Below are 21,215 nucleotides of genomic sequence, written 5' to 3' on the forward strand. Positions count from 1 at the left end.
CAGAGCCTCTGACTATTCGGACGCCGAGAAGCCACACTATGTACGGAACTGTCCGGCTGGCTGGATGTATACTGTCTCTCAAGACGGTGTCCTTCGAAACAAACAGCAGACAGTGGTTGAATATGGAGAAATGCAACTGGAGGCTGCTCTGTTCTGCTCTGTACAAGCTGTATGTGCCGCGGGCACCAATGGTTGGGGCTGCACCAAACGGACCACTGGCTACATTATCAGAGGATCTTCTTGAGCTCTGAGGGTTGCAGAGATCACACGTCAGTCGATCGGACCAGTCCACGGCAATATAGCATTCAACACCGTCGCACACCCACCGCACACATCCGCTCACAGAGCCGCTGGGGTCGGCGGTGCTTACCTTCGAGCTGCTCTGGCGAGAGAGCAGGGGGGAAGACAACCTGGTACTCGATAAATAAGCTTCCGCGCTCGCTGGGATACTCGACGTTGGGCATGCCTTCATTTTTGATCTCTTGAACGAACCCTGGAGAGCACAAGGAATTCAGAGGGTCAGAAGGCGGCGCAGTCCAGGGTATGTAGTGGAAAGCTAGAGCATCCACAGAAGAGCTGGTCCCTCGTGGAGTGCATGCTATTTCCATCGATCGGCTTGGACCAATTAGACAGAGCAGTGCGTCGGTTCCTGCGCGCCCTGCATGGGACAGCCTCCATCGGCGGGCCATGTGCACCGACCCAGCTGCACCGGTTTCAAGAGGGGCGTATCTGCATGCGGTGACATGGCCTCTGAGGCATCCAAGGCCCACCACGACCATTACCTGGCTGCGTAACGTCTGATCGGGAGACGCGGACGAGTTGTCCATCGAGGTGCTTGATCTGGCGCTCAAAGCCCAAGAGAGCCTCCTTGAGGGTGAGGATCTCCTTGGTATAGAGATTGTCTCCGTTGCGGGCAAAGACGGGATGATCCCGCACGCGGAGTGTGAAGATGAGATCGCCAGGAGTGATGTCGGGCGACTCGTCACTTTCGTTTTCGAAAACAATCCTCTGCTGGTCTGCCATTCCGCGCTCGATCGTGATCGTGAGCTGGTGCGAGCCGCGCTTGACCTTTGTTCCCTGGCAAACAGGGCACTTGGATTTGACGATTCTGCCCTTTCCGCCACAAACGTCGCAACTGCGGACAGCGTACGGGTGATGTCAATATCACGGTCGCCATAGCGCTGTCTCTTGTAGGGGACGAGGACATCGCCTCGACTACCGTCATGAGAGAGCCGTTCCGGTGCGTTGATGATCAGCGCCTCGGGCGTGCCCGTCGTCGGCACCGATAATCAGCCCACGCACTGCCCGCGTTGATACATACGTGGTCTGCATCTGCTGATAAATGCCGGGACCGAGCATCTGACGAACCACTTTGATGCCGTTGCCGCCACAGGAGTGGCACGTGTGGACATCGTCGGCATTTTTGGCTCCCGAGCCACGGCAAGTCGGGCAGATGATCTGCTTGTTGATTTCAAACTGAGTGCGGGGTTGGCAAGGAGTGTATGCCGTGGTCAGATCACGCTGCAGTTGATCGCGTCGATCGGCGAGCCGGGGAGCGCATGAGCACACTCGAGCTGTGTTGCTTACCTCGATGGTGGCTCCAAGGAACACATCCTCCAGGGTCACATCGAGGTCGATGTTGACGCTGACGCCCTTGCGCTCGTGGTGTTCTGCATGACACGGGCGTTAATGGTGGGTCGTCGGGGTTGGGGTGGCTATCGCCCAGCAACACTCGATCGGATTTGCTCTTGTACTGCGATACATACGTCGTTGGCCGCCAAATCCACCGAACCCAAACCTGAATATCGCGGTTGCATCGGGACAGTCGCAGAGTAAGCAAGATTCGACACAGTGCCGCACTGCCCATTATCCATCAACAGCTGCGAATGTCGCCGTCAGAGCGGGTGTGTGTGGATACTGGTCGCGTGGCACTCACTGGGAGAAGATGTCAAAGGGATCGCGATGTCCCCCGCCGCCTTCCTTGAGGCCTTCAGCTCCATATCGATCATAGATCCGGCGCTTCTCCTCGTCCGTCAAGACCTCGTAAGCTGTGGGTCGGCAGCGATGACCAGCAATCCGTGGACCAGCGGCCGAATGTGAACACAGGTCCCAGCAGGGCGGCATGATAGTTTCGGCATTCCCGAGGGGCGAGCGCAATCCATGCGCATGAAATAAGGCGAGGGCGAAGCGATGTCAGCTTGGTACCGAGTCTGGCCCTCGTCCACCCTCTCCAGAGCAAGGCTGGACCAGCCCATACGGGAGGGCCTTTGGCTGTTGCTTGGATCACACTCCAGCACATAGCCGCTGGGTCTCTGTCCTAAGCCCCGTCCCACATGCAATTCCTATGAGCTGGCTGGCAGGGACGCAACAGCGGCTCCATACCTTCGGCGAGCTCGATGAACTTGGCTTCAGCAACCTTATCTCCGGGATTCTTGTCAGGGTGATACTTTATCGACAGCTCTTTGTAAGCCTTCTTGATTGCTTTCTATGGGTTTGGGAGAGAGCGAGGGCGAGGGTAAACAGAATGAGAACAAAGGAGCCATGTGAGAAGAAATGCGACAGCATAAGCTTTGATCAGCGCGCCATTCTTCTGCCGATCGGAAATGCATACGCATGTGGTATCCAGGCGCATCACACAGGCATGTCGACCCGAGCCATCCATGCTGTTGCCGTTGTCATCGCGGCCGTCACCGTCTTTGCTGCCAGCTTCGTTGCCGTCGCGCATCCCAATTGTTTTGCGGGTCGCTGGCTGGCTGGCTGAGCGGATTCCGAATGACAGCAGCGACGACGACGTTGGCGAGATCAGGCCCCCCCCATTAATTCCGATTATCTTGCAGAGCATGCATAGATCGGTGCTTCAAAAACAAATTCGATCGCCGTGCCTCCATCTCGTCCTTGTCCTCCTCCCCCCACATCAGCGAGCCGCGGATCAGCCGGCCAGGGAGGGATGGGTTACCTTTGTGGCCGAGCGATCGACACCCAAGATCTTGTAGTAGTCTGTTCCAGCGCACACCAGCTGCAGACACAGGGCCAGCACAACCAGCAAGAAAACACATGAACGTGCTGCGGGCCACTTCATCTCGGATGCTCGTGGTGGCAGCTCTTGGGAACTGGCAAGGGTGGGTCGGTTGCGGCTGCGAGCGAGCGGCCCTGATCGAAAGCAGGATTCGAGGTCCCAGCCAAAGCGCGGGCCTGGATTTGGGCGACGCGGTGCGCGCTGATTGGCGGGCAGCATGGCTCGATCCGGACGCAGCCGGCTGGCTCAGCCAAGGGCAGCCCAGCCCAAAGCGAATCGGGCCAAGCACCGCTCGCAAGACCTGAGCCCGCAAGACCTGAGCACATAGCGACTCTGTATTGCACATCTTTCACTCACTGGGCACATGGATGCCGCACAGGGCGCGATCGGTATGCAAGTCGCGTCCCGTTTCGCGGAATCAAGTGAGCCATATAGCGCATTCAAATGTTGGTGCAGTCGCCCCTCCACAAAACAGCATATCCACTTGCCGAGCGACACTCTCCACGAAGCAATCGGCCTCGCCCCGCGCTGCAGCCCATGCGTCCTTGACCCGCACCATCAGCTGGTGCAGCAGCATCACATTGGCATCCCGGTATGGCTGTGTCCGGGCAGGGACAGAGGCGCAAAAGCGCACAAGCATAGATCGGTCCTGCGACGAGACAAGAGAGCCTCGCCTGAGGCAGCCCGGGACAGCGCTAGCACAGGTGCGAGACGCCAACGCTGTCCCTGCCATTGAAGAGCTTTGCGGGTGTCGACAGGGCCTTCTTCTGGGTCATCTCGACGTTTGTCGGAAGGGTGACGATGATGGAGCGGTCATTTCCGTACTGGAAGTTGTCCGAGACAACGCTTTCCGAGTAGAGCTTGATACCGTAGTCGTAGAGCTTGCCCTGCTTGACTCGGCGGAAGTTCCAGGTGACGACATAGGGGCCTGTCGATGTGACGATGAAGCGCTCCTCGCCGTCGCCGCAGTTGAACTTTGCGGGGGTGAAGTTTGGGGCTCCAATCAGGGCCATATGCTCAAGCTTGAGCTGGAGACGCTTCGGCGGGTTGCGGTCGTTGACGCCCATGGGCTTGTTGAAGCCGATGGAGCTTGTGTTTGTCTTGAGCTGGGTGTCGAGCACCAACAGATACGACTTGCAGGTCGCGACGACGTACCGGCCATCATCGCTAACGTCGATGCCGATGATGGGATCGCCGATGCCGGGGAACAGCGTCTTGGCCCGGGTCGAGAGCTTGTTGTACAGGCGGATATCGCCGTTGGTGCTGGCCATGGCGAGGGCCCCGAGGTTGTTGGTGGCACCGCAGGTGAAGCCCGTCTTGCTGTCGTACTGCTTGGTCTCGGTGTCGACGCGCTTGTTGCCAGACAGTCGCGGGTCAATGCGGAAGATGGCTTTGCTGTTGTGGCCCAGCAGCGTCTTTTCGGGGGTCATCTGCGCGTACTTGCTGACGGGCAGGATGTTGAGCACGGGCATGTATTCGTCCACCTTCCATTCCTCCACAACCTTGCCGCGCTCCAGGTCCATCCGATAGACGGTCGAGGACTCGTTTTCTTTCATGAGCAGCAGCGACGAGTCTTGCTCGTGCAGAACGGCCTTGGCCGGGGTGAAGTGTTCATTGCCGAGGGTGCGGATGTTGTTGATGGTGGTTTTGTGCTGCAGCTGGTCGTCGTCCGTATATCCAAAGACGCCGAGCTTGTCTCCACGGACGACATACGATTGGTTGCTGCTGTATCCAACGACCAGGGAGCTGTTGGTATCCTCGGGTTTGGCGAGGCCGCGATATGAGTGGTGCTCCTTCCCGCTCCGCAAGGACTTTGCCGCACCCTCCTCAGTGTCCTCCTCGTCGTCGTCGTCACCGTCTTCGGTTTCCTCGTCGTCCTCATCGGAAGCCTCGCTGGGCTCGTAGCTATGGCTCACCAGCCGTCTCGGTGTCTCGGGCTGGGCCGACGCACGGCTGAGGTTGAGTCGCTCGAGTTGTTCATCCAGCTCCGAAGGCTCGGGTTCGCCCAGGAATTCGGGTTCGCATTCCTCTGGCGACAAACCCTCCTCTTCCTGCTCCTCCTCCAGCGAATTGTCGGTATAGGCGTGCATCAGATAGCTTTGGTCCGTGGTGCTCAGGGGTGCTCTGTGCTTGCTCTCGTAGCAGGCGGTGACGACGAGCTGGTAGAATTCTTCAAAGTGTTCGGGCGCGGCAAAGGTAATCTGGAAGGAGTAGACGGGCTGCAGGCTGACGGGATCGTACCAGGCCCAAATAAAGGTGTTCTCCTCGGGGCGGAAGGTGAGGTTCATTCTCTCGTCAATGACCTGGCTGATCAGCGGGCTGTCGTTCTCGGAGATAAGGAGGTGGTATTGGAAGCGCTCGGGCTGGATGATCTGGATGTGAGCGGAGGCAAGCATTTCTCGGAACTGGCTGATTCGGCCGTCGTAGACATGGAGTGACGCATTGGTGCTGAGGACCGATTCGCCCTGAGGGACGCTGTGGAGCAGAGACTGGGTTTGCTTGGTGGCCGTGGGTTTGGGCGGAGGAACCTTGGGCTCTGCCTTGACCGACGAGGTGTCTGACTTTGACGACCGCGAAGGCGTCCCCTCGCGATAGGGCTGACGGGCCTTGGACGGAGTAAGCGGGCCCGTGCTGATGGCCTGCGCCTTGAGGTTCTCGGCATAGGTGTGGAGCAGCTCCGAGTCAACCTGCAAATAGTCGGTCTGGTGCCCGGCCTCGTAGATGCAGTTGTAGACGGCCGACTCGAAGGTCTCCAGCAGGGTCGACGACGTGTTGATGTCGGTCGAGAACTCATACCCGGAGCGCCCGCTTTCGTCGGTCGGATCGAGCCATGAGAAGATGCAGGGGGACTTGCCGCGCTTCTGGAACATCATGCCCTCGACCAGGGCAAAGGTTCGCTCGTCCTCGACGGACTCGGCGAGTTCATCCTCGTTGACGAGATTGTCCTCGCCCTCTTCAAAGACCCGGGTGACGACGAGCTGGTACTGGTGGGGGATGGAGGTCTGGCGGATGCAGATGTCGCAGTCCTTGAAGACGCATTGGCGGTAGTTTTTGGCGGGATGGATGTGGAAGAGCTGGCCGGACGGGAGCTGGACAACCTTGGAGGATGACGAGCCCCAAATGATGGATTTGAGGGTCGAGACCAAGAACATGGTGGTGCGATGCAGCGATTATCGCAGAGCAGAGAGGTGCCGAGAGGTGCCGGGGATGCTGGGGGATGCTGAGGGACTCTGAGGGATGCAAAGACAAGCCACGGGCGGGGTGCTGGCGGCTGATGGAAAGGCAGGCTGGACGGAAGGCGGAGGTGCAGCCCGAGGACAGAACTCATCTGTCCCGAAAAGGACATAGTGGAACACGTGACATATGTGTGAGCACACGTGACAAGTGGCTGACGATCTTGGATGGGCCAGCGGATGTGGGGTGCTGCCAGCAAGCGATGGCGAGCAGGATCAAAGCAGCTGCCAGCCGACCCTCTGAGGCGAGAGGGCGTCGCGGACACTTGCAGAGGCAGCTCGCCGCGACTGGCCGAATCCAGCCAATGAGCAGCGGCGTCGCCCGTGGAGCGGGAATCTGGTGGCGGTCGGAAGGCGCAGCCAATCGCACGGCGTGGCGTCGAGCACGGGGCCGTGTGCGACCGAGCTTCGGCGGGATCGGGCGAGGGGGCGGCGATTGTGTTCTCGGTTGGTCTCGACTGCGCGCCGGCGCCAGTGGATGCATCGCGCCGCACGGTCGCCGGGCCACTGGCGCGGGTCCCCCGTGGCATCGAGCCGCAGTCCGGGGCCCGCGTGTCGGTCGCGGCGACAGCAAGGGCCCGTGCCACGACCACGCCGCCAGGACGCAGCACAGGGCTGTGTTGCTGGCGACACAGGCCGCCATGCCCGCGCGCCGGTGGTTTGCCGTTCCCGCGGCCTGGCCCGCTGCCAGGCTCGATGCAGAGCACATGGCCCCGGTGCGATGGCATCAGCAGGGCGACGGTGCCGCCCTTTCCGTGTGCATGCGCTCGTCGGCATCGCAGCCCGCCACCACCAGCATGCCATTAGCTGGCATGGATTTGTCTTGGACATCTTTTCGCATGGGCCGCCTTAGAGAATATACAAACTTTTTTTTCCTGTGGGTTTATTGAAGATGGCCGTCTGAACACATGCAGCAATGTTTCGTTTTTCGAGGTTTTGCAGTTTTCGATCTGGTCCGATATCGGTCGGCGAGTGTAGATGTATGGAGAGCCAGCAGACTGCTGGCAGTATGCGATCTAGCGAAAGTATGAGGTCTTGATGGTCAGTCATCAATCTTGAAGAGGTCCGAGGGGTGGAGCATCGAGCTTTCGTTTTTGATTTCGGCAGGGAGACGAGTTGACGAGTTGGATACTCGGGGGGTCCAGGGGCCAGCGTGACCGCCAAGAACAGGCGCGCGAGTGTCGCAATCAGTCGACGACTGCAATAAATAGGATCTTAAGTTAATCGAATCGGCAGGCGGGGAGGACGGGAGGAGCTTGAGGTTGTCGAGGCGGGGGGGAGGCAAGGAGGTTGAGCGAGGGTGAGGCGGATTGGATATAGGAAGCGTGGCTGACCCAAGACGAAAAACGAGTCGAGGGAGGGCAGGAGAGGGGAGGGAATCAAACGGCTTCAAACGGATTTCACAGTTCAACAATCGCTGGGGAGAGGAAGGAGACTACTCTAAAAAAAAATAACTCCTTCCAGGAAAATCAGGACGATGGGAATACAGGATAAATAAGGATTAAGCATGTGCAGAGCACGACCAAGCGCAACGGCGTGTCTGCAGCGGGGAAGGGAGGGGGAAGCGAAATCGCCTAGGCGGCAGAGCATGGGGGAAGCGTATCGGGAAAGCCCGGTCTCCGTTGAGCGATACATCAATCAATCGCAAGGTGTAGCCGGACAGCCTTGGAGGGGAAGGGGGAAAGACGCAACATGAAAGAACAGGAAAGCACAACAGCCGCCAAAAGCTGTATTCCAATCAAAAAGAAAAAAAAAAAAAAGAGCAAGAAAGAGCGAGAAAGCGACGGGGGACGGGAGACGGTAGATAGGGAACGAAAAACGGACAGCAAAAGGCGAGGGGGTCAAGAGCAGAAGAGCGAGCGGCAACAAAAAGATGGCGGGAACGAGGCAAGGAGAGATCGAATCCAGGAGTATGCGGTACGCTGCAGCCTTTGGCTTGCTCAGGCTGGCGACACGCTGAGTATGGACTCGTCCAGGATGATCCCTAGAATCTTCTTTGCCCTTTCGTCGCCTCCGTCGGCCAGGATCTTCAACTGTGCCTCGCAGTTGTTTTCTCCGCCGTTTTCTGGCGACTTGACGTGCCGTCCGAGGGCGTCGCGGCGGGCAAAGGATTTGCCACATATTGGACATGTATGCGGCTTTATCCCTCTGTTGGAAAGCGAGCGAAGCAGGCAAAGTAGAGTATGCCAAGGACAGACACGGTCAGGTTCGGTCAATGTGGCGGTCGACTGGAGGAAGGGAGTCCCCCCTGAGAGCAATCGTATGAGCAGCATGGGCACCCAAGGAGAGCCAGCCAGGCAATCTGGCTCTTTGATGCAGCAGAGCGATACATACTGATGCAGCTTGACGTGGCGCTTGAGGTCGTTTTTCCGGGCAAAGGACGATTTGCAGTACTCGCAGCCGTACGGCCGCTCGCCTGTGTGGCTACGGTAATGTGACTTGAGATTGTACGGGCGGGTGTAGACTGTGGAGGGGATGGGCAAGGAACGGTGACGGATTAGTCTGACGGCTCGACGTGGTGGGAGACGGACATGGCCAACGCTTTCGACGCTGGCAGACCACTCATTCATCTGGATACACTTGGATACATCTGAATGTGTCTGGATACACCTGAACATGTCTGGATATACATGGGCCCGTTTGATATCCACTCCACACAGGCGCGCGGCGATGGCACTTACGCTTGTCGCAGCCGGGGAAGGGGCACTGGTACATGACCGTCTTGTGGGTGGCTTTGGAGGATATGCTGTCCGAGAGGGTGCTGAGCAGCTCGTCCGTCATCTTGATCGGGATCGGTGGCGGCATCGACTCGGCCGAGAACAGCTGGTCGGCAGAGGCACCAAGGCCGTCCTGGACGCCGAGAGAGTCGAGCGACGGCATGTTCTCGCTTATCATCGTCGCGGCCCGCAGCGACGACTCGGAGCGCGCCGGCGAAGTGTTGCGCGAGGAGAGCTGGGAGGGAGAGAGCCGCTGGTTGGGCGAGATGCTCCGGGTGCGGCCCTGGAGGCCAGGGTAGGGACCATAGTCTTCGCGGCGGGACGATGAGCGCTGGCTCGGGCGGAATCTCAGATCCGGCGTGGAGCAGTAGTCCTGGGCGATCAGGTAGCCTTTTTGGTCGGGGGACGAGTAAGGGAAGGTCGCCAGGCTGGGGTCGTCTATCGGTATTGACGAGTCGAAGCCGTGGCCAAGGTTGATGCTGTGCAGGTGGTCATCGTGGGTGGCGTCGGACACGGAGCCGTTGTGGTGGTCGTGTGCGAACGAGTCCTGGAAGTTTACGAGCCGGTGCTCGAAGGAGCCGTCGTAGAAGGGTGACGAGGGCGAGACGGAGGGCGAGTGGCTGCTGTAGAACGAGACCGGCGAGCCGAACGAAGTGCCGGTGGGCGACGGGATTGTTCCGATGGCACCGGAGGGAACGGTGAGGATGTAGTGCTCCTGGCCGGGTTGGGCAAAGGGCGAGGCAACATAGACAGGACCTTCGGTTGAGTGGGCCAAGGTGACGTTCCTGATGGATGGGCGAAAGCAGAGGCGGGTAAGCATGACAGAAGGGAGGTGTAAGGAGTGAACAAGCGCAAGGACGAAGACCAAGTGCTTGGTATGAGCTTTATTAGCTTTTAGCCCCGAACACCAAAGAACAAGTTTTGTTCGAACTGGTGTTCAACATAGGCTCAGACATGCAGGGTGTGAGGACCACGACAAGCAACGACACTGGACGACCAGGTGCTTGGCGAACAACGATAAGCTATATTACGACTTATCAGATAACAACAAGTGTTGTTCGAACTGCAGATACAAAATGGGTGCAAGAAAGGAGGGGCTTTATAGCCAAGAGGGAAACCGAAGGGCGAAAGTGGGCGAGAGGGGTGGAGCGACAAACGAGGGACGAGATGGGGGTGCGAGGGAGGCGGAGCTGCTAGAGAGAGGGGCGAAGCACAGCGCAGTCGGAGGCGAAGTAAGAGTCATCGGCGCCAGCCAATCAGGGAATACACGCCAAGACAAACAAACATGACTCACGGTGCATCACGCGCAGCAGTCCACACGTGTTCCCAACGTGCATGATCATCACATCATCCCCTCCCCAAACTACGGCCACTCCTGCGAACAATAAGTCCAGGCTTGTCGGGGTACCGGCGGTGGAAGTCGGCTATCTTGTCGGGAGCGTTAACGTAGTTGGCGGGCTCCCAGCTGCGATGATCAGTCGAGTAGCCCTTCCAATCAACGAAATAGCTCAACTTACCGCGGACCAGCTTGGAGTCGAGGATCTCCTGGACTTCATACTCCAAGTGGTCGTCGACGCGGACTGGCGGAGGAGGGTCTTGGATGCGGCCGGGGAGGGTGTTCGACTTGTGGGGCTCAAGGAGGGAGACATGGAACACCGGATGGATCTTGAGATCCTTGGGAAGGTCGAGGCGGAAGGCGAGGGAACCGATGGCTTCGACGATCTTGTAGGGTCCGATGCGCTGGTAGTCCAACTTCTTGCTTGGACGGGTGGTCTTGATGTTGCGTGTTAGGACCCAGACTTGATCGCCAGGAGCGAACTTGGGAGCGTCGGACTTGTGGGCATCCGCAAAGCGCTTGTAGTCCGCCTTGGCCTTCTCGAGGTTCTCCTTCAGCAACGCCAAGTTGTGCTGAAGGTGTTCGACTCGGTCGGTCGCGGAGGGGACATCGAGGCTGGAAGGAAGGACCGGAGACTCGAATCGAGGGTTGAAGCCGTAAGTCGCCAGGAACGGGGAGGCCTTGGTCGAGGTGTGCTCGAGGTTGTTGTATGAGAACTCGGCGAGCGGGAGCAGCATCGCCCAGTCATCCTGCTGGTACGAGGTGTAGCAGCGGAGATGCTGGTTGATGACTTGGTTGACCCGCTCAGTCTGTCCATCGGTTTGGGGGATGGAACGCCGTGGACAGACTGGTCTTGATGCCGAGTTCTGAGCACAGGGCCTGCCAGAACCGCGAGGTGAACTGGCTTCCTCGGTCCGAGACGATGTTGTCCGGGAGACCGTGGAGACGGAAGATGTTGTCGAGGAACAGCGACGCTGTTTCCTCGGCACTTGGGAGGGACCGACAGGGAAGGAAGTGGGCCATCTTGGTCAGGCTATCGACGACGACAAAGATGCAAGTCTTGCCGTTGGACTCGGGGAGGTCGGTGATAAAGTCCATCGTCACCAGAGACCAGGGTCGCGATGCCGTCGGGAGGGGCTGCAAGTATCCAAACGGCTTATGTCGAGGGACTTTCGAGCGTGCACAAGTGTCGCACGTCGAGACATAAGCCTGGACATCCTTGCGGATCGAGGGCCACCAGAACTGCCTCGAGATCAGTGCTCGAGTCCGCCGAATGCCAGGATGTCCAACAGCGACAGGATCGTGGCATGACTTGAGGACGGGGACTCGACACGACTCTGGCACAACGATCTTGTCCATGAAGGTGAGGAGATCCATCCTTCAGGACATACTTGGGATCGTTGCGGAGCTGGTCCAGGGACGGGTCCTTTGGTTGCTCCTCGGCAATGAGCTTGAGCAAGTCCACAGGGCGAGTGGAACTTGCATCCGAGGAGCGACGGACGGCACAGGCGAACGACGAAGGTGGCAGCAACGGGGGAGGCTCCTTGGACACAGGTGCGGACGGAGGGACGTAGTCCGGGCGGCGGGAGAGAGCGTCGGCCTTGCCGTTCTTTGGACCGGGGAGGTACTGGATCCGGAGGTCGAACCGAGACAGGAACTGCGACCACCGGGCGTGTCGCTGGTTGAGGATGCGGGCCGACGCCAGGTATTCCAAGTTCTTGTGGTCGGTAAGGACTTGGACTGGGTGTTGGGCGCCTTCGAGGTAGTGTCGCCAGACCTCGAATGCCTCCTTGATGGCCAAGAGCTCCTTCTCATAGATGCTGTAGTTGCGTTCAGCATCCATGAGCGTGCGGGAGTGGAAAGGAGCACGGGTGCAGGTGGCCATCGGAGCCGCGCTGGGACAGGACGCATCCGATCGCAAAGTCTGAGGCATCAGACTCCACGACAAAGGGCTTGGATGGGTCGGGGTGCGCAAGGACGGGCTCGGAGACGAAGGCTTCCTTGAGGGACTGGAAAGCCTTGTGGGCGTCGGGGGACCAGCGGAAGACCTGGGACTTCTTGAACAGGAGCGTGAGCGGACCGGCGATCTTGGCATATCCGTCAATGAAGCGACGGTAAAAGTTCGAGAACCCAATGAAGGAGCGAAGGTCGGAGACATTGCGGGGGACGGGCCAGTCGACAATGGCGGAGAGCTTTGCTCGTTCCATCTCGATACCCTTGGGCGAGATGACGTAGCCGAGGAACGAGACCTTGTCCTTGGAGAACTCGCACTTCTCCAGCTTGCAGTACAACTTTGCAGCCTGGAGCTTGGCCAGGACCTGCTTGACGTGATTTGCATGCTGAGTGGGGTCAGCGCTGTAAATCAAGATGTCGTCAAGGTAGGCAATCGCAAAGTTGTCCAGCTCCTCACGAAGGACATCGTTGATGAAGTGCTGGAAGGTGGCCGGAGCATTGGTGAGTCCAAAGGGCATCACCAAGTACTCGAACTGGCCGTAACGAGTGCGGAAGGCCGTCTTCCACTCGTCGCCTGCGCGGATACGCAGCAGGTTGTAGGCCCCGCGGAGGTCCAGCTTCGTGAACACCTTCGCGTCCCGGACTCGGTCCAGCATCTCGTTGATCAACGGTAAGGGATAACGATTCTTGACCGTGATCGTGTTCAATGCGCGATAGTCCACGCAGAGACGCAGAGAGCCGTCCTTCTTCTTGACGAAGAGGATCGGGGAACCGGCGGGAGAGGACGAAGGACGGATGAACCCTTTGACGAGGTTGTCGTCGAGGTATTCACGAAGGGCCTTGAGTTCGGGCTCTGACAGGGAGTAGAGTGGTCCGAACTTGGGGGTCTTGCCGGGCTCCAGGTCGATCGGGCAGTCGTACGTCCGGTGCGGGGGCAACGAGTCGGCTTCCTGCTTCGAGAAGACTGAGCCAAACGACTTGTACTCCTCTGGGATCGACGTCGAGAGGGGCGTCGGATCCGGATCGGTGGCAGGAAGGACGAGGACTTGGAACACAGTCAGGGGGTCGGGGCTAGACTGTGTGTCGAGGACGGACTGCTCCAACGACTTGTACCTGATCGCTTGGACACGGACAGGAGCGGGGCTGGGAGCAACGGGACCGGGGAGACCAGGACGGACGGAGACGAGACCGGAGGGACCAGGACGAGCAGCACAGGAACAGGGCACCTCACTCGGAACACAATCAGAATAACGTTGAGCGATCACTTTATTCTGATCATCTTCGCGAGTACAAACGGTGCGAGGCGAAGAAGCGAGCACCACAGTGGTGTCGGTAGAGGCACGAGGGAAAACATTGGGTGTGTCGCCAACAAGAGGAAGGGGAGAAGGAGAAACGGAAGAAACGGAAGGGAGGGAAGAGGCATCCACAACCTTGAGGATGTGGTTTGCAGGACGGGGAAGGCAAAGGAGTCCACGAGCCCAGTGGAACCTGGGTTCGATGGACTGCAGCCAGGGATAGCCAAGGATAACAGGTTGGTGGGGAGACTTAATGACATCAAAGGAAAGGTGTTGAGTGTAGTCCCCAAGAACAATCTTGAGGGGTTCCGTCTCAAAAGTGATGGGGCCGGAAGAAAGTGGCTGGCCATCGACACCTTGGACAGGGAGGGGAGTGGATTTGGAAACGAGGGGGACCGAGAAGCGGTCAACAAAGCTCTCGTCGATGAAGTTGCCGGAGGCACCAGAATCGACGAGAAGTTGGCAAGAGAGGGAGCGACCAGAAGGGAGAACAAGAGAAGCGGAAAAAACGGGAGAAGACGAAGAAATCGACGAGACGCACGAAGAAGGCTCGGAGCAGAGATCAGTGTCGGCAGCATGGTTCGAGCAGATGACCAAGTTCGCAGGTGGTGTGGAGATCGGGAGCTCTGTCAAAGACATCTGGGAGCCAGATGTGCCCTTAGAAGAGGCGGGTTTGACAGAGTGCGATCCACCACCGACTACATTGATCATTCCACACATAGCCATGCGTTCGACACTTACCTCATGCTCCTTACCATCGACGCTTGCTTCTGGAGGAAGGGGAGACGGCTCCAGATCTAAGCCTCCACTTAGATCTGGGCCTGGTCGTTTCCCGACTCGAAGTGTTCCTCCTCACCATCATCGTAGACGATGGTTCGGACAACCTTCGAACGGGGACGGGAGCCGGGAGCCTGAGGACGGGAGCCGGGGAAGCGGGAACCAGAGGCGGGAGCACGGGAGCCGGACTTGAGGGGGCAGGACTTGGCGACGTGGCCGGGCTTGCCACAGCGGAAGCAGAGGCGCTCCTGGAAGCGGCGGTTCTTCTCCTCGGGGGTCAGGCGGCTGACGACGGCGGCGTCGATCTGCATCGGCTCGGAGTAGAGAACCGGAGGCTCCTGGGCGGGCGGCTGGAAGGACGGGGTGCGGGAGTTGAAGGCCTGGGTGCCGAAGGAAACAGGGCCAGTGTTTCGGAGCTCGTTGTTGAGCTCGATGATGCGTGCATCGATCTTGAGGCAACGCTCGACGAACGGGACCAAGCGGAGAGGGAGAGGGTCGATGAAGGAGAGGCGCTGCTTGATCTCCCTCGACAGGCCACGGCGGAAGGCGGAGATCTTGGCTTCGTCGTTCCAGGGAAGGTCGGCGGCAACGCGGAGGAACTCTGAGGCATAATCCATGCACGAGCGGTTGCCCTGTGCCATGGAGGAAAGGAGCAGCTCGGCAGTGTGGGTGCGGTCGGGATCGTCAAACGCTTGGCGAAAGCGTTCCATGAACGAGTCGAACGAGTGCAGGATTTGATCGTTCGACTCGATCAAGGGAGTCGCCCACTGGAGGGCCGGACCAGTGAGCAAACTCAAGACGTAACCCACCTTGACTTGCTCGGACGGGAACCTGGATGCCTGGAGCATCATGAGCAGGCGGCACTGGTTGACGAAGGGGCGGAACTTTGACCTGGTGCCGTCGAACTTGTCCGGGGTCGGCATGTGCGGGAGCTGTGGGGCGGCGGAAGAATGTGTGGTCCGGAGGAGAACCAGTTCCTCCTGGAGGGCAACGATTTGGGCCTGGAGTTGGTCCATGTGGGCTTTGAAAGTGGGGAGCGAGGATGCAGGGAAGACAACAGAGAATAGAAGGATGAGGGCAGCAACGAAGCCTCAGCCAAGCAGGTGGTCAGACAGAGAGAGGGAGTTCGAACAATATGTGAGGACCACGACAAGCAACGACACTGGACGACCAGGTGCTTGGCGAACAACGATAAGCTATATTACGACTTATCAGATAACAACAAGTGTTGTTCGAACTGAAGATACAAAATGGGTGCAAGAAAGGAGGGGCTTTATAGCCAAGAGGGAAACCGAAGGGCGAAAGTGGGCGAGAAGGGTGGAGCGACAAACGAGGGACGAGAAGGGGGTGCGAGGGAGGCGGAGCATCCAGCGAGAGGGGCGAAGCACAGCGCAGTCGGAGGCGAAGTAAGAGTCATCGGCGCCAGCCAATCAGGGAATACACGCCAAGACAAACAAACATGACTCACGGTGCATCACGCGCAGCAGTCCACACGTGTTCCCAACGTGCATGATCATCACATCGACCAAGCTGTGATCGCACTCATGTTGCGTTACCTTGCTCCTGGCAGGGAGATGCCCGCCTGGATCTCCAAGGACTGAGTGCCAGACCATCATGCCCTGCTCCGTGCAAGTCGCTCGCGTGTGTTGGTCTTGCGTTTCGTACCAAACACGGCATCTTCGTCGTCCAGCCCAAAGGCACCGCCATAATCAATAAATATCTCTTCTCCATTGTGAGGAGTGAACAAGCGCAAGGACGAAGACCAAGTGCTTGGTATGAGCTTTATTAGCTTTTAGCCCCGAACACCAAAGAACAAGTTTTGTTCGAACTGGTGTTCAACATAGGCTCAGACATGCAGGGCTATTTATAGACCGGGAGAAGGTCGAGGGGCAAAAGTGGGCGAGAAGGGTGGAGCATCACAGAGAAGCGAGAAGGGGGTGCGAGAGTGGCTGGTGTGCAAGCGAGAGAGGCTTGGCACAGCCCGGGGACATGTGCCGAGCGGTGGGGGAGGCAGGAAACCAGTAGACGCGGGTGGCAACGGCGCGTGCTCATGCATGGGGGCAAACAAACACGTGGGGACTCATGATTGGTGCGGAGGGCGAGAGCATGCGGGACAGTCTCATTGGTCCGTTGTGATGCTGGTCATCACACTATCTCCTCCTCAAACTACGGCGTGTTCCATCTTGAGTTCTCCTGGGGCCAGGCTTGTCTGGGTAGCGTCGGTGGTACTCCGCGGCCACCGTTGGGGCAAAGACAATGTCGGCGGGCTCCCAACTTCGATCGGTGACCGGGTAGCCTTTCCAATCGATGAGATAGTGCAGCTTTCCGCGCACGAACTTGGAGTCTAAGATCTCTTCGACCTCCCACTCCAAGTTCCCATCGATGACCACCGCAGGGGGCGGCGCTTGCACCCGACCCGGAAGCGAGTTCTTCTTGTAGGGCTCAAGAAGAGACACATGGAACACCGGGTGCACCTTTATGTCCTTTGGCAAGTCCAGGCGGAAAGCCAATGTCCCGACGGCCTCGAGGATGGTGAATGGTCCAATCCTCTGGTAATCCAGCTTCTTGCTTGGGCGAGTGGTGCTGATGTTACGAGTCAGCACCCAGACTTGATCGCCTGGACGCAAGTCGGGAGCCTGGGACCTCCGGAGATCTGAGAAGTGCTTGTAGTCAGACTTTGCCTTCTCAAGATTCTCCTTCAACAGTGCCAGGTTCCGCTGGAGATGTTCAACCCTCTCCGTGGCAGAGGGAACATCAGGGCCGCCAGCGACAACGGGGACTTCGAACCTTGGGTGGAACCCATAGGTTGCCAAGAATGGCGAGGCATGTGTTGACGAGTTCTCGAGGTTATTGTAAGAGAACTCGGCCAACGGCAGCAGCTCGGCCCAGTCATCTTGCTGATACGACGTGTAACAGCGCAGGTATTGGTTGATGACCTGGTTGACCCTCTCAGTCTGTCCATCGGTCTGGGGATGGAAGGCCGTGGACAGACTGGTTTGGATCCCGAGCTGCGTGCAGAGTGCCTTCCAGAACCGAGAGGTGAACTGACTTCCTCGGTCTGAAACCACTGTGTCGGGGAGGCCATGGAGACGAAAGACATTGTCGAGGAACAGTGACGCAGTCTCCTCCGCCGACGGCAGTGAACGCCAGGACATAAAGTGTGCCATCTTTGTGAGGCTGCATACCACCACAAAGATGCAGGTGTGACCCTTGGACTTTGGCAGATCAGTGATAAAGTCCATGGTCAGTGTCCCCCAGGGTCGATCGGCTGTCTGGAGTGGCAACAGGAACCCAAACGGCTTGTGTCGCGGAGCTTTCGAGCGTGCACAGGTGTCGCACGTCGAGACGTACTCTTTGACATCTTTCCGATAGGTTTGCCACCAAAACTGTCGCGATACCAGAGCCAGAGTCCGTCGGATGCCTGGATGACCCACAGCGACTGGGTCATGGCACGACTTGAGCGCCGGAACTCGGCACGACTCTGGGACTACAATCCTGTTCTGGAAGGTGAGGTACTGGCCATTCCAGACGAACTTCGGGTCACGACGGTATTTGTCTAGACCGGGATCCCGAGCCTGCTCTTCGGCTATGAGCTGCAGCAAGTCCACAGGGTCACTGCGACTTGCAACCGAAGAGCGGGCGTCTCTGCTTCGGAGCACGCGTATCACCGCGGCAGGATCGAGAAGCAGAGGCGGATCCCTCGACACGGAGGCCGACGAAGGGATGTAGTCCGAGCGACGAGACAGGGCATCGGCCTTGCCGTTCCTCGCACCAGGACGGTACTGGATGCGGATGTCGAACCGAGACAAGAACTGGGACCACCGTGCATGGCGCTGGTTCAGGATGCGAGCCGTCGCCAGGTACTCCAAGTTCTTGTGATCGGTCAGAACGGCAACGGGATGCTGGGCGCCTTCGAGGTAGTGTCGCCACGCCTCGAAAGCCTCCTTGATCGCCAACAGCTCTTTCTCGTATATGCTGTAGTTACGTTCAGCATTCGAGAGTGTCCGCGAATGGAACGAGCAAGGATGAAGGCGATCATCAGCACCCCGCTGGGAGAGCACGCATCCAAGCGCAAAGTCCGACGCATCTGACTCTACGACGAACGGCTTGGATGGGTCCGGATGCACCAGAACGGGCTCCGAAACGAAGGCATCCTTCAAGGATCTGAATGCTTTATCGGCTTCGCGGGACCACTGGAAGCCATGCGTCTTCCGGAAGAGCCGAGTCATGGGCCCCGCGATCTTTGCGTATCCATCGATGAAGCGTCGATAGAAGTTCGCAAACCCGACAAAGGATCGAAGATCCGAGATGTTGCGCGGTATGGGCCAATCCAAGATCGCAGAGAGCTTGGATCGCTCCATACCGATGCCCTCGGGCGAGACCATGAAACCAAGGAACGAGACCGAGGTTTTGGAGAACTCGCACTTCTCCAGCTTGCAATACAGCTTTGCAGCTCGGAGCTTCGAGAGGACCTGCTTGACGTGCTCTACATGCTGCGACGGATCAGCACTGTAGATCAAGATATCGTCAAGATACGCAATTGCGAACTGGTCCAACTCGGTGCGCAGGACGTCGCTGATGAAGTGCTGGAACGTCGCTGGCGCGTTGGTGAGCCCAAAGGGCATCAATGTGAGGACCACGACAAGCAACGACACTGGACGACCAGGTGCTTGGCGAACAACGATAAGCTATATTACGACTTATCAATAACAACAAGTGTTGTTCGAACTGAAGATACAAAATGGGTGCAAGAAAGGAGGGGCTTTATAGCCAAGAGGGAAACCGAAGGGCGAAAGTGGGCGAGAAGGGTGGAGCGACAAACGAGGGACGAGATGGGGGTGCGAGGGAGGCGGAGCATCCAGCGAGAGGGGCGAAGCACAGCGCAGTCGGAGGCGAAGTAAGAGTCATCGGCGCCAGCCAATCAGGGAATACACGCCAAGACAAACAAACATGACTCATGGTGCATCACGCGCAGCAGTCCACACGTGTTCCCAACGTGCATGATCATCACATCATCCCCTCCCCAAACTACGGCCACTCCTACGAACAATAAGTCCAGGCTTGTCGGGGTACCGGCGGTGGAAGTCGGCTATCTTGTCGGGAGCGTTAACGTAGTTGGCGGGCTCCCAGCTGCGATGATCAGTCGAGTAGCCCTTCCAATCAACGAAATAGCTCAACTTACCGCGGACCAGCTTGGAGTCGAGGATCTCCTGAACTTCATACTCCAAGTGGTCGTCGACGCGGACTGGCGGAGGAGGGTCTTGGATGCGGCCGGGGAGGGTGTTCGACTTGTGGGGCTCGAGGAGGGAGACATGGAACACCGGATGGATCTTGAGATCCTTTGGAAGGTCGAGGCGGAAGGCGAGGGAACCGATGGCTTCGACGATTTTGTAGGGTCCAATGCGCTGGTAGTCCAACTTCTTGCTTGGACGGGTGGTCTTGATGTTGCGTGTTAGGACCCAGACTTGATCGCCAGGAGCGAACTTGGGAGCGTCGGACTTGTGGGCATGTTAGAGTCCAAAGGGGACTCAACGGCAAAAGAAGAAGTGAGCTCGAAGTGAGCTCAGGGAAAGCAAGGGTAGAGTCCGAAGTGGACTCGGAGAGGGAGCGAGGGAAGCAAAGATCCGTTCAAGATAAGACTTGTCTCGAAATGAGACGTGAGGAACACTCAGAGAATAAAGTAGAAGGCACTTTATTTAGTCCTATTTTGAACGCTAAGGTTCGACTACACATCGCGGGGGTCAGGCTATTTATAGACAAGTCCGGACTTGGCAGCGAAGGGCGGCCAAGGGAGGGAAAAGTGGGCGATCGAGCAGGGCGAAGGGGGCGATGCACGAACGAGGGCCGAGAAGGACCACCGAGACAGGCAGAGAACCAAAGCGAGAGAGGCGCAAGCAAAAGCGAAGCACCTGGCAGGAGAAACGTGCAAAGGCGAAGCAATGTGACTCAACGTCCAAGAAGCGGATTGGTCAAGTATAAGGTTGGGGCAAATGCATGCGAGATGAACAAGAGATCGGGGCGGTCAGGCAGGTCATGAGTCACCGGTGGGGGGACACATGACCGGCAGCCGAATTGCAACCAATCGCAGCAAGGCGCGTGCACAAACAAACCGGCGCGTGCGAAGAAGACAAAGGAAGCGGAGCAGCGCGGGAAAACGGAAGTGCGGAAGGAGCGGAAAAGACAGGCAAAAGGCGGAAAATCGGAGGGGAACTGCAAGGCTACACACAAACAAACAGAAAGGCAAAAGAATAGCCAAGTGTGCAGTCAAAGTGGAGAACAAGCAGGAGCTATCCCTAACATCATCCCCTTCCTTAGCGACGAACTCCGGACGTCGCCTTCGGCTTTGAGGGATAGCGAAGGTGGAAGTCAGCAACAAGATCAGTGGCGTGGGAAACATTGGCAGCGGGCTCCCAAGACCGGTCAGTCTCGGAATAGCCCTTCCACTGAACCAAGTACTGTAAGCGACCACGGAAGAGCCGAGAATCGAGAACAGTCTCGACCTCAAACTCTTCCTGGGAGTTAACAAGAATGGGAGGTGGTTCTGGTTGGGTGAACTCGGGAACAATGTCCTTCGTTCGGGGTTCAAGGAGGGATACATGGAAAACGGGGTGAACTTTAAGTGTGGAAGGGAGTTTAAGCTCAAAGGCAACGGGGTTGATGCGGCGAAGAACTTTAAAGGGGCCAAGCTTTTTCTGGTCAAGCTTGTTGGAGGGACGAAGGGTGCGAATGTGGCGACGATCCAGAAAAACGAGGTCGCCAACGGAGATGTCGGGAGTGGGGAGACGGGATTTGTTGGCCTGCACAGTGTAGGACTCTTGGGCAACCCGGAGGTTGGCCTTGAGATCCTCGAGAACGGTCTGAAGTCGGTCGACACGTTCTTCGGCAGAG

At 58.0% G+C, this 21,215-nt stretch overlaps 3 protein-coding genes across 3 annotated transcripts; all 3 read right to left on the bottom strand.

The window, feature by feature from the left end:
• On the bottom strand, nt 1–3,173 carry BJ171DRAFT_453274 (uncharacterized protein). The gene is made up of 9 exons (XM_053108218.1): nt 2,957–3,173; nt 2,383–2,485; nt 1,937–2,048; nt 1,767–1,798; nt 1,588–1,670; nt 1,322–1,476; nt 783–1,135; nt 371–493; nt 1–247 (listed from the first exon to the last, which is right to left on the bottom strand). The coding sequence occupies exons 1-9, from the start codon at nt 3,077–3,079 to the stop codon at nt 228–230; spliced, it is 1,104 nt and encodes a 367-aa protein (XP_052961398.1). The 5' UTR covers nt 3,080–3,173; the 3' UTR covers nt 1–227.
• Nucleotides 3,174–3,333: 160 nt separating this feature from the next.
• On the bottom strand, nt 3,334–6,463 carry BJ171DRAFT_553131 (VID27 cytoplasmic protein-domain-containing protein). Its single transcript, XM_053113060.1, has one exon. The coding sequence runs from the start codon at nt 6,166–6,168 to the stop codon at nt 3,712–3,714; it is 2,457 nt and encodes an 818-aa protein (XP_052961399.1). The 5' UTR covers nt 6,169–6,463; the 3' UTR covers nt 3,334–3,711.
• A 1,726-nt stretch (nt 6,464–8,189) lies between these two features.
• On the bottom strand, nt 8,190–9,786 carry BJ171DRAFT_483786 (uncharacterized protein; the record flags this gene model as incomplete). The annotated part of the gene is made up of 3 exons (XM_053108966.1): nt 8,190–8,397; nt 8,584–8,713; nt 8,931–9,786. 3 exons carry the CDS (start codon nt 9,784–9,786, stop codon nt 8,190–8,192), a joined length of 1,194 nt encoding a protein of 397 aa, XP_052961400.1.
• Nucleotides 9,787–21,215: the final 11,429 nt, after the last annotated feature.

This window comes from Polychytrium aggregatum, assembly GCF_025602895.1.
Source record: "Polychytrium aggregatum strain JEL109 chromosome Unknown BJ171scaffold_306, whole genome shotgun sequence".
Classification (NCBI taxonomy): domain Eukaryota; kingdom Fungi; phylum Chytridiomycota; class Chytridiomycetes; order Polychytriales; genus Polychytrium; species Polychytrium aggregatum.